Source organism: Dasypus novemcinctus, chromosome 12, assembly GCF_030445035.2.
Source record: "Dasypus novemcinctus isolate mDasNov1 chromosome 12, mDasNov1.1.hap2, whole genome shotgun sequence".
NCBI classification, from domain to species: domain Eukaryota; kingdom Metazoa; phylum Chordata; class Mammalia; order Cingulata; family Dasypodidae; genus Dasypus; species Dasypus novemcinctus.
This window is the reverse complement of record NC_080684.1, coordinates 84,230,160-84,243,098: the sequence shown is the minus strand read 5'-3', so window position 1 is coordinate 84,243,098 and position 12,939 is coordinate 84,230,160. Positions and strand designations below refer to the sequence as shown.

At 43.2% G+C, this 12,939-nt stretch overlaps 1 protein-coding gene across 13 annotated transcripts in view; it reads left to right on the top strand.

Moving 5' to 3' along the window:
* The first annotated feature begins 2,163 nt into the window (after positions 1-2,163).
* The window catches only part of BLTP3B (bridge-like lipid transfer protein family member 3B), a 147,262-nt gene continuing 136,486 nt past the window's right edge, over positions 2,164-12,939 (top strand). For 5 of the 13 annotated variants that reach the window (XM_071219016.1, XM_071219017.1, XM_058308594.2 and 2 more), the window contains exon 1: positions 2,227-2,533. In XM_071219016.1, coding sequence (XP_071075117.1) covers positions 2,490-2,533 — 44 coding nt within the window. In that variant the 5' untranslated portion in view covers positions 2,227-2,489. Of the gene's footprint in view, positions 2,534-3,016; positions 3,443-12,939 lie in introns of those variants that run through there. The other 8 variants (XM_058308595.2, XM_071219011.1, XM_071219019.1 and 5 more) reach the window with 6 other exon arrangements.

Here is a 12,939-nt window from a genome sequence, read left to right as displayed (position 1 = left end):
GCAGGATGGGGGTCCCTGCTCCTAGCAGCCTGTCTCACAGTAAACGAGTCCCCTCGCTGCCCTGAGGACAGGTATGAATCCAGGCTCCAGAAGGCGGGCACTACCTGCCTGCCTGTGGCTCCTGCTCTAGTGCTCCCTCCCGCTCTAGTGCTCCCTCCCGCTCTCACCTGTTGGCTTTTATAAAGGGTATTTATTGAGGTAGAAGCTTATAGTTACAAGGCCCTGAAGAGTTCAACTTAAGGTACATAAAGGGTACTTTCTCACCCGAAGTCATTGGCCACGTGTTGAAGAAAGATGGCTGCTAATGTCCGTGAGGGCTCAGCCTTCCTTCTTCCTCTTAAGGCTCCGTGGTCCCAGCTTCTTCAGATCTCACCTGTAGGCTGACATAAGGCTTGTCTCTTCCCCTGAGGATTGTTTCTTTCTGCCCTCAGCTGCTCTGTTCAGACTACCAGGCTCATCTTTCTTCTTCTGGGGCCTCTGATGTGTCTACTGAGTTGTCTCTCTTCCTCTGCCATGTCTCTGTGTATTTACTTCTCTGTGTGTTTACTTCCATGTGAGAGTCTGTTTTATCAGCCCACCAAGGGAGCTGGGACTCAAAGCTGGGTCACACTCTAATGATGTGGTTGAATCAAAGCCCTAATCTTCACATAATTTAATCAGATGTCTCAGTTGAATCTAATACAATCAAAGGGTTATCATGCCCAGAGGAACAGACCAGTTTATAAACATAATCTATATTTGTTTGTGGAATTCATAAATCATATCAAACTGCCACAGATACTATTTTCTCCAACAAATGAGAAAATTGAGGCTGAGAAAGATTAAATAACTAGCATTAGTATACAAAGCTACAAACTAGCTGAGCAAACATTTGAACCAAACATTCTAATGTCAGAGCTCAAGGATTTAGCACTATGGATTTACCTTCCATAGTAGATTGTTAGCTCCTTGATGGCAGGAAAAAGATTTCTGTTTCATTGTTTTCGTTTAAGCAACCCTAGATACTTGAATAATGATCAGCTTATAGTATATGATAAATGTTAAATGAGTGACTAGTCAACCTACCTATCTCTTCTCTCTCTTCAAAAATATCAGATTGGTAAGCGGATGTGGCTCAAGCAGTTGGGTGCCTGCCTACCACATGGGAGGTCCCGGGTTCAGTTCCTGGTACCTCCTAAAGAAGATGAACAAGACAGCAGGCTGGCACAGAGAGATGACACAAGTAGGAGACACAACAAGCAGGGAGTGGAGATGGCTCAAGTGATTAGATGCTTCCGTCCCACATGGGAATTCCTGGGTGGAGTTCCAGGTGTCTCCTAATATGAAGATGAACAGACACAGAGAACAAACAGGGAGTGCAAACAATGACGGGGAAGGGGGGGAAAAAGCAGGATGTTGGACTATGTGTTAAAACAACCATTATCTCTGTACATACTTTCCTGAGGCATCCCTCAGGTGTACTGTAATTTATTTTCCTCTATTAGATATCACTGAGTGGTCATTTTCACCTCTTAAAAAATGTTGATTTGGGGCTGGATGGATTGCAGGTGCAAAACAGTACTAGTCCTCCCTGCTCTTTCAGCAATTTCATTTTACAGAATTTTTCAACTGACATTTTACATACATATTTCTTTAGATATAAAAACTTAGTGAGCTAAGGCTGGTATTAACTTATTTTATAGACAATTAAACTGAGGGTAAAAGCTATGAAATTAGTTTCTCCAAGTTAACACTGCTAAAAAGTACTTGAGTCAGGACTAGGATTTAGGTCTTCTAATGCCCAGGTCATAGACTCTATTAAGACACTTTGTCAAATTTTACTTTCTTTAGGAAATGGAACAACCAGGACAAGCGTTAACGTATAGCATTCAGTTAGGCGGCAGCAGAATATCCCAGCAAAGGAGAAGAAACCGAGCGATGAAAATGAAGAAAACTGAGTAAGCAAAGAGAGCAAGGCAGGCAGGGCAGTTTGAGGAGCAGGTAGTTAAATTCGGTGGAAACGAAAAAGACAAATAGAATGTAGAAGGAGCATTCAGTGATGGAGGCGGGAAAAAGACCAGAGGCTGGGGAAGGAGGATTCAAACACAAGAAGTTTCCGGGATTAGTAATCTAAGCAGCCAGACACGCCTGGACAGGAAGGAACTCAGGAGGGGAATCCCCGGCAAGGGGGCGGGGCCGCGAGCCTCTCGCACCCGCCCCGAGCCAGCGCTCGCCCCGCCCTCCCCCGCCCTCCCCCTGGTCTCTTAGGTGATGCGGCAGCCAAGATGGCGTCGGCGGCGGTGGCGGCGGCCTGAGCGCGATGCCCCGGACCCTTGGCGGCAGCGGCGGCGGCGGCGGCTGTGGCCTCGGCCGGAGCCTCGGTTCTTTTCCAGGCGTGAGCGGTCAGGCGTATCTCCGCAGGCCTGGTTAATCCTGACAAAGAGGAGACGGCCACGAAGAGAGGAGGCAGTGAGGAACAGAGATAGAGCGCGGCGTCTCGCCCCGGCACCATGGCTGGGATCATCAAGAAACAGATCCTGAAACACCTCTCCAGGTCGGTGAGAGGCTCGGAGTGCGGGCCAGCCCCCCTCGGCCTTAATTGGCTCCTCTGCCAGCGTGCGGCTTTGGGGGTCGCGGACGACTGGCGGCGGTGTGGGCGGTCATTCGCCCCCAGCCGGTTCCCTCGCCCCCAGCCCGTTCCCGTCCGAGCTGGGGCAGAGGTCGCAGGCGCAGACCTCGCGTCGCCTGCGGCGCTCGGGCGGGCCTCGGGAGCCCGCGACTGGACGGGTTCTCCCTGGCTGCTGGCTCGCGGAGGAGCGTGGAGGGCAGCCGCGGGTGGAGGGCAGCCGCGGGTGGAGCGCGGCGGGCTGCTGTCGCCCCCGACGCGGCTCCTAGCGTCGCCCGCGGACCCCACTTGGGTGGTCTTGGGTCGTGGGCTGGGGCCCACCTGGTGTCACCGAGGCACCTCGTTTAAGTGGTAGGTGGAACCAGAGCTCAGTGCGCGCCTCCACTTGGAGCGGGCGGGTTCCGTTAATCCAGGGCGTCTGGCGCAGTGTGGGCTCTTAGTTTGAGGCTGTCTTCTCAGTGAAATGTGAACCTTGTTGTTGTTCTGAATCCACCCCACCTCGGTTTGCCCGCACTGATGATTTAGAGGGTGTGCCTGTTTGCACAGTTAGGATTTGTTTTAGACCAGTGACCAGAGTTCCCAGTTTTGCCAAGTTCTTTCTCGAGTAGTTTTAGTCTCGTATCATTCGTACAATTCATTTTTTGTCTTTTTAAAGTGGGACCCATAAATTTAGGGAGTCAACGTCTGTGGTGATAAACCCAAGACTTGTCATTCTTTCCATTTCATAACGCGGTTTTAGTCAGAAACATGACTCAGGAAAGCTGGCAGTTTTTACTGCTCTTGGCTTCTCCATGTTTGTCTCAAGACACAGGCTAAAATGAAGGATCTTGTTCCAAGGTAAGAGTGAATTCGAAGAGCTTGGTCAGGACCCCTTCCTTTCTCTTCTCTCTTATTTGTTGTAAGTTAATGATTACCTTGAAATGATTTAAAGGAGACTCGGTATAATGATATACAATTTATACCTGCATTTATGAATATGAATTTCTTAATATTATCACTAAGTGGAAAGTTTCTTTTAAAAATTTATATATGGTTCAGTGCTGAATTGTTGATCTTACTTTGGAGGAAGGTTTATCTATTTTTGATTTATAATTTATTGAGGTCTGACTTGTATCACATGTCCTCTGGCCTTTCTCATACTCAATTCCACAAGAAAATTCAGACCTACAGAAAGTGATTTAAATGTGTACTTTCTCAGTTTTCCCAAGGATGATGCTATAGAAGTAGTATTATTCTAGATGCATAGGAGAGAAATTTGTTCATTCAATCTGTGTAAATAGTGGACCTTTGACATTAGAAGAGTTTAATTCTCTTGAGGAACTCCAGTTGAGAAAGGCTCTTAAAAATAAAAGAGCCTTTTATTTATTTATTCTGAAGTATATAAAATGACTTACTTCATAAAACTATAGACATTCCCATATGCAGAATTGAGTCTTTAGTATTACTTTTTAATCTGTATGATTTATAATAGCTGTGTCGTTAATAGCAAGGAAGATTTTTTCAGAGGTGAGTTTTTATAATAAAGTTTTCAGCTGTTTTGTATGTTAAAAAATCTTTTTCTTGGTTGCCTGATGAGTACCAAATTCATATTCTTGGTTAATCTTACTATTTTCTCCTAAGAAAAATATACTTATTTAGAAGTCTTAAGGGGAATTCACAAACCAAATAAGGTGGATTCTGTGATAAATTACTTTTATTCAAACTGGAATGAAAAAAATTTTTTTTGAGGTTTCAGGGATTGAACCTAGGACCTTGTACTTGTGAAGCAGGAACTCAACCACTGAGCTACACCTGCTCTGCTGGAATGAATTTTTGAAGTTTCCTTGTTCAAGTTTAATTTTACAGCTCATCCAGGAATGAAGATATCACTGTTGTTCTAGTGGTTTGAAATATAGTTTAATACAATTTAACAGAAAATGCTTAGAACATATTGCCTTCCAATAACAGATATCTTATAGGGCTGGTAGATGCAATTTGTAGCACCTTCTCAAAGAGGCCTTCCATGACCACAAAGTTTGAAAATTATGAACCACTATCCCAAATACCCTTAACTTTTCCTTACTTTATTTTTTTTCTTTAGCATACACCATCACTTGACATAATATATATTTAATTATTTGTTGTTTGTCTAGCTGTCTCTACTAAAATGTCAGCTCCATGAATGCAGGGATTTTTTGTGTAAGTCTGGCTTAAAGTAGGCACTCAGTAACTGTGGAATGAACGGATAAATGGTGTCAATGAGCAGAATGTCTCTCACACTGCTATTCTGTTTAACTGAGGCAAGACTGCATGCTACCAATATTATCATAGATTTTGGATATGACCACCTTCCTGTAGTTTTAGGAAGCAGTGGTTAAATGAGTCATTGAATAAATGTGGTATCTGTGGTGTTCTGGGAATGAAAACCAAGAATATGACCCTCTGTAACCAGGGGTCTGTGAGCTGGAATTTAAATTCAAAGAGTCATTCTCGTGGGGACGTGTTGGTGCGGGTGTATTTATTAAATAATACACAGTATAATGAGGACTTAGTAAAGGGTCTGTGGTTTTCACCTGACTGGCAAAGGGGTCTGTAGAACCAAAAAGGTTAAGAACCCCTGGTATAGGAGGTCTTCAGTTAAGAAAGACTAGCAAGGTACCAACAGGAGAAAGAGAATGCTCACTTCGAACCTTGAGAAAAAATTATGGTGCAATTGCAGAATTAAAACTTGCATTCCCAGATGTAGGGGCTTGCAAAACTGGTACTGTATATTGGAAAAATATGAAAAAGAAATTATTAAGAAATTGACAAATTCTTTAAGTAAATGCCAAATGAAGTGTAAATATATACTTGCTCCTTGTCTAATTATTATTTAGCTTGCATCCCAAGCATCTCCTGCATTGTTAATAAAAGCAGCTTGTATACTTGGAGCTGATCTGGTTCTAGGACAAGGAGTGTGTGTGTGTGTGTGTGTGTGTGTATGTGTGTTCGAGGGGAGGGGGAGAAGGAGCAGTTTCATTTTAAGAGAAGTGAAAAAGGAAAAAAAAAACTTTGAAGGAAAAATTACCCTGATCCTTGGAATTATAACATGAGGAAAAATGTTTTGGAGACTTCTCTAGGAGAGTATTATTTCACAAGAGAATGGAACGTTTTAAAAGTAAGTTATATAACAAATGTGAGAAAGGAAGTAAGAGCAGAAACTGACTTTCAACTCAGGGTTTCATTATCTATTACTCTGTGTGTGTGCGCATGCACTTGCACACACAGTTGCATGCAGATGCTAAGAAAGGGGGAGGGGAAATAAGGAAATAAAGCATGAAGATGGAATTTATTTAAGCCAGGACCTGAAAAGGGCTTTGGAAGATTCAGGCACAAATACCACCACCCGCCCCCGCCCCCCCCCCCCCCCCCACCCGCTTCTTCAGGCTCAGGGCATACTATGTCCAGGCATAAGGTTTATTGCAGAGTGGGAGTTGGCAGTGCAATACATTTCACCTGGGCAGGAGTCATAGTATAATTCAAAATGATTTTGCCTACCTGGAAACACTGACAATATCTGGAAACATTTCCCCCATCTCCCATGGCTCTCTCTTCTGTTTGCTCATTGTTTTTGCTTCTTGCTTGTGCTTGTTGTCTGCTTTTTGTTGTTGTTTGTTTGTTTGTTTTGCTCATTGTCTGCTCATTGTTTTCTTTTTCTTTTTTTTAAAAGATTTACTTTTATTTTATTTTTTTAATTTATTTAATTCCCCTCCCCTCCCCTGGTTGTCTGTTCTCTGTGTCTTTTTGCTGCGTCTTGTTTCTTTGTCCGCTTCTCTTGTCGTCAGTGGCACGGGAAGTGTGGGCAGCGCCATTCCTGGGCAGGCTACACTTTCTTTCGCGCTGGGCGGCTCTCCTTATGGGTGCACTCCTTGCGCGTGGGGCTCCCCTACGCGGGGGACACCCCTGTGTGGCACGGCACTCCTTGTGCGCATCAGCACTGCGCATGGGCCAGCTCCACACGGGTCAAGGAGGCCCGGGGTTTGAACCACGGACCTCCCATGTGGTAGACGGACGCCCTAACCACTGGGCCAAAGTCCGTTTCCCTGTTTTCTTTTTCTTTAGGAGACACTGGGCACCGAACCCTGGACCTCCCATGTGGGGGGTGGGAGCTCAACTGCTTGAGCCACATCTGCTCTCCCTGGAAACATTTTTGATTGTCATGACTGGGAGTAGGATGGGTGCTACTGGGTGGAAGCCAGGGATGCCACTAAACATACAAAAATGCATAGGACAGCCCTCCACAACAAACAGTTATCTGGTCTAAAATGTCAGTAGTGCTGAGGTTGAGAAACCCTATTCTAGTGGGAAGGTAGGTCTAAAAACTCCTCCAGTAAGGTTCCAGGAGCTGCCTGGTTTCCTGATTGTGATGGTTAGGCTATTGTGTAAAGTCGACCAGGTAATTGTGCCCAGTTGTTTGGTCAAGCAAGCACTGGGCTAACTGTAATACAAGGGCATTTATGGACTTTAGTCACCATTGACTTTACTGTAGTGGTAAATCATAAATAGCTGGTTATAATTATATCATCTGGGAGATTGCTGCCAGCAATGAGTGACACTTAACCCAATCAGCTGAATGCCTTAAAAGGGGAAGTGATTCCAGCGTTGAGAGAGAATTTCACAACTGGTCTTTGGACAGCCATCATCTCCCAGAACTCGTCAAGAACCTTCGTTGGACTTTCATTGCAGTCCCTGGTTGTAGCCTGCCTGCAGAACCTGGACTTGTGCATCCCAACGGCTGCGTGAGACACTCTTATAGAATCACATACTATAGATAGATATCTCTTGTTGGTTCTGTTTCCCTAGAGAACCCTACTAACACTGCCCTTACCTTTGTTTGGTCTCCTTCTGTCACACACCCCAATAACTTTGTTACATTTTACTTTTGCTTAAGTTAACTAGAGCAAGTTTCTGTTGTTTGCAGACAAAATAACCTTAATTAGCACAATGTTCTTGTTCAATCATCAGACCCACAATTTTTCTTCCCCTCCCCCACCACCTCCCCACCCCTCCCCCACCTCACCACCCACCCCATTCCCCACCCCATCCCCCACCCTGCTGTTTTCTGTGTCCAGTCGCTGTGTGATCTTCTGTGTGTATTTCTCTTTTTGTCTTCTCTTCTTGTCTTTCTCCTCTAGGATTCACCAGGATTTGATCCTGGAGACCTCTGATGTGGAGAGAGGTTCCCTATCAATTGTACCGCCTCAGTTCCTAGTCTCTGTTGTGTTTCACCTTGACTCTCCCCTTCATCTCTCTTTTGTTGTGACCTCATCTTGCTACATGACTCACTCATGTGGGCACTGGCTCACCACAAGGGCACTCACATGGGCACTCGGCTGACCACACGGGCACTTACCTTACCGCATGGGCACTCGGCCTGCCTAGCAGGCACTCGCACAGGCACGTGGCTCATGGTGTGGGCACTGGCTCACCGCTCAGGCACTGACTCGGGCACTTGGCTTGCCATGCAGGCACTCATGCGGGCACTAGGCTATCCACACGGGCACTTGCCTCATCACATGGGCACCTGCGTGAACACTCAACTCATTACGTGGGCACTCAGCTCGCTGTGCAGGCACTTGGCTTATCGTGTGGGCACTTGGTCACCATGTGGGCACTGGCTTGCAACGCAGGCATGCTTTCTCTTTTTTTTTCATCAGGAGGTCCCAGAGATCGAACCCGGGTCCTCCCATATCGTAGGCGGAGGCCTCATCACTTGAGCAGCATCTGCTTAACCAGACCCACAATTTTATGCTTTAAGTAAGAAGTGGGAAAAATCACCCTTAGTTGAACACTGCTTCCCTAGGGTCTACCTCATGTTAACTTCCAACTGTGATAGCTCCTGTCAAATTCAGGTTCTTGGGAGAGAGAACCTGTTCAGCTCAGTTCCATCTATCCATGGATCAATCAGTTATCAGTGATGGGGTTAGAGTTACCATAGTAAGGATGTGGTTATAGGAGAATTATTTTGAGCCAGGTGTGCTGCTCCATTTTGGTGTTGTACAGGCAGTGAACTAAATTAGACTTCCGAGGGCCTCATTTGCCTTGTTAAGGAAATTGAACATCATCCTGAAGGGGAAATTGCTAATAAAGAATTCCAGACGGAAGAGGTGCACAGTCTTTCAAGATACCAGTTATGAGTTTGATTTTTGGATTATAGAGTTTAAGAGCAATATCTGGAGTGGAAATGCAATGTCTACAAATGAACTCTGACTAACTTAAGTAGAAAAGTAATGTGTTGGAAGGATATCAGTATTCCACAGAATTTATGTGAAGGTTGGAGAACCAGGCTTGGAAAGGCACTGGATCCAGGTTAATTCCAAGGACCTAGGTAGCAGAAACTACTTGACAGTTTCAACAAGACATGTTCTATAAACTTAGAGGAGAGAAGAAGTAGAAAGGGAGAGTGACTTGAAAAGATTGTTGAATGTTTGGAATATGTTGTGGAGAGTAGGAAAGCTGAGCATTTACAGGATTTTGTGCCTGAATGGCAGAGTGATGAGAGAGTTAATGTGTTTATGGGGATGATCATTAGGCTAAGGCTGTGTAGGTAAGGAAGGGGGAAGGCAGCAGCTCAAATAGTTTAAGGAAAAAGAAAAAAAGGATCAAAGGATTGGCAATCATATTTAGATGGAAGAGCAGTTGAGTAAAAGGAAGGAGAGATTAGAGTTTTTTTCTGAAAATATCATATTGAAGTTTTAAGATTCTAGGGTGGAGTGGTCCTAATTTAGGTCAAGGTAACAGATATGGCCATGGGAGTGACATGCTAAAGAGAAGATACATGCAACTGTAGGTGAATATTCCTAGGTCTGTAGTCTTTCCTATGTTGAACTTTCTTAAAAAAGAAATATAGATCATTAGTATAGATCATTAAGTCAGTGAGAAGTTATATTCTTAAATGATAAATTCAAATCATGGTTCATAGGCTAAATATTTACATGTAGAATCACCAAATACAGTGGTGATTCTATGTGTAAATTACTTGTAGGTAATTGGTTTCAGGAGGCATGAAAAGTACGAAAAATGACGAGTACCAAACAAATTTTTTCCTGTAAGGAATAATGTAAATAAATTTAATGCATTCTTAAACCAAAGACAATGCACATTTCTAAGGCAATATGTAAAAAGATAGGGTTGTATATCATTATTTTACATAAGAAATAAACCTAAAATTAAAAAATACTTAGATTAAATAAAAGAAAAACTTCTTTACCTTTATTGAGAAGGGTCCAGAGCCTACTTGGGATGGTGGGAAGAGAGTGGAGAGGAGAAAGGTTACATGGAATGTTGCTTGGAAGGAGAGTTCCCCTCCAATAGAACATCAGGCACTTGCATTTCAGCTGTTCTTTCTTTTTTCCCCCTTTTTTTAACTTGCCCTACAGGCTCTGACACACTCTGTCACCTTTACAAAAACCTATCCAATGAGTACTACTTTTGTCTTCTTTTCAGAATTCCTTGAAAGCATGAAATTGGTCATTCAATAAATTCACATTTCTGCTTGTCAGAGCTTTGTCCGGATGATGCTTCTCCACAAAGGTTTGAACTTCTGCCAATTTTGCACACATTTCTTTTAATAAGGAACTGGAGACATCCTCCCTTATCTCCCCCTCACCTGAAGAAACTCTTCAGCCACCACTTATTGCTGCTGCTTTTGTAGTTCTTGCAGTGCTTAGCTCTTCAAGATGTTCCTCCGCTAACTCCCAAACAACAGTAGCATAGACCTCCAGACCCATGGATTGACACAAAGACACAATGTCCTGTATAACTGTACCCTCTGTACCTGTGGAGTTGGAGTCAGCCTCAAACCCTTCAAAGTCTCTCTGAGTCACAGTTTCTGGCCACAAATTCTTCTATGCCATATTCATAGTCCTATAACAGACTTTGTTCCAGGTCTTATCAATAAGGTTAAGGCAGTGCAGGATATTGAAATGCTCCTTCCAGAATTCTCTGAGGGTCAACTGGGTGTCAGAGGTGATCTCAAAGCACCTCTGGAGAAGCGCCTTGGTGTACAACTTTTTGAAGTTTGAAATGACCTGCTGGTCCATGGGCTGGATGAGAGGAGTAGTGTTGGGGGGCAGGAACCTTACAGTGATGAAGCTGAACTCCTCCAGTAAGTCATCCTCCAAGCCTAGTAGATGGGCGAGCACATTGTCCAAAAGTAGGAGAGCTTTCAGAGGCAAATCTTTCTCCAGCAAATATTTTTTTCACCAAGGGACCAAACATTTCATTTACCTACTTGGTGAAAAATTGCCTTGTGACCCAGCTTTGCTGTTTGCCCTCCACATCACCGGAAGTTTGTTTTTTTATGACATTATCCATAAAAACTGACAGGTTTTCAGTATGATAGGCTAGTAGAGGCTTGGGTTTTAAGTCCCCACTAGCATTCCCACACAACAGTAGAGTGAGCCTGTCCTTCATTGGTTTGTGGCCTGGTAGTGCCTTTTCCTCTTTTGTGATGTAGGTCCTATTTGGCATTTCGCCCCCCCCCCCCCCCAAATCTCCAGTCTTATCACAGTTAAAAAACTTGGTGGGGAATAAAACCCCAGCCTCTATGTAGTCTTGAAATTCACGAATTCATCAGCAGCCTTTTTATTAGCACTCACTGCCTCGCCAGGCCTAATGATGCTATGGGTGCCTGTCCTCTTTTTAAAATTATCAAGTCAGCCATGGCTGGTCTTAGAAACTTCAACACTCTCATCACTTGGTTCCAGTTTGATTTTCAAAAGATTAGCATGCAAACCTTTTTGCTTTTTCAGGTCATGGCTTCTGATACACTGTTGCCTCCTGACTGCTTCTCCTTTACCCAAATTATTAACAACTTTTCAACTTCCTTGAGTGTTTGGGAATACTGCTTTGTTACTGCTTTAACTCCTTTTGCAACATCAGCCTTTTTTGTCACTTCTTCTTAATGATGTATGATGATGGAGACCATTGTTCTAGGCATACCATGTTCCCTAGCAAGATCAGTAATGCAAATACTGTTCTCATACTTACTATTTTTTCTTTATTTTATTCAATGGTGGTGTGAAGTAATTTTCTTTTCTGCTTAGCATTATCACTGCTTATTTTCTTAGGAGGCATGATGAGAAAAAAATGCAAAAATATACAAAATGACCACAGAAGCTAAGATAAGACAGCAATGGGATGTGCACAGGGCAAGAGCTACCGTGTGACTAATATGTGACCTTTTGTTTTGGCTGGAAAGTGTAGTCATGTAGTATGGTTATAAGGCAACTGACACTGACAATTTCTAGCTTGTGCATCCAGTACCAAACAAACGATGACAGTACTGGGACAAAATTTTCGCGTCAAAATGTGTCAAGTACCAAATTTGGGGGGGGGGGGGGAGGCGTTTAAAACCATCAAGTACCAAGGTATGTCTATATAATCTGTTGCTAAAAGTGTACCGCCATATGAGATTTGTGAGATTTAGTTACTTGGATTAGGCAACTGGGGAAGGACTGAGTTAAATATTACTTTTTGATTATAGATAAATCTACCCTTATAGGTTTTTTTAAAAAAAGTATTTTGAGTTACTTTAAGTGACAGTATTCTTTCTCTAAATTGTGGATTTAGACATTGGCTTTACTAGTCATTCACTTAGGAAATATTTGCTGAGTGCCTACTTTGTAGACACTGTTCCATAGTGATGGGAAATAGTAGTGAACCAAGTATACAGAAATCTCTGCTTTCATGGAGTTTATATTTTAATCAGAGGTGGTATATACATAATAATTTAGTAAGTAAAATATATGGTATATCAATTTGTGATAAGTTTTATTGAGAAAAGTAACATAGGGAAAAAGGATAAGAAGTGTAGGAAGGTGGGAATGGAGTTTGCAATTTTAAGCCAGGTGATCATGGAAGGCTTAATTGAGAAGATGACATTTGAGAAGAGACCTGAAGGAGGTGGAGAAAAAGATGCAAAGACCAGAGTTGGGAGCTTGCTTATCATTTGAAAAATATCAAGGCTACCAATATAGGTGAAGTGGAGTTAGGAGTGAAGTGAATAGAGGGAGAGAAAACCAAAGAAAGAACAAGGATCCAGATCATATGGGGCCTCAGAAGAACTTTAGCTTTTACCCTGTGATTGGAAGTCATTTCAGTGCTTTGAGCTGAGGATCACTCTGACAGCTGTGCAGGAAATAAATTATAGGAAGACAAGAGCAGAAGCTAAAGCCAAATTAAGGGCCTGTTTTCACTGTCTAGATCAGGGAGATTCTGGCCTGAAACAAGATGGGTGCTGTAGCAGTTTGATATTATTGATGAATTCCAAAAAGGAATATTGAATGTTTGTAAACTGATCTTTTCCTCTGGGC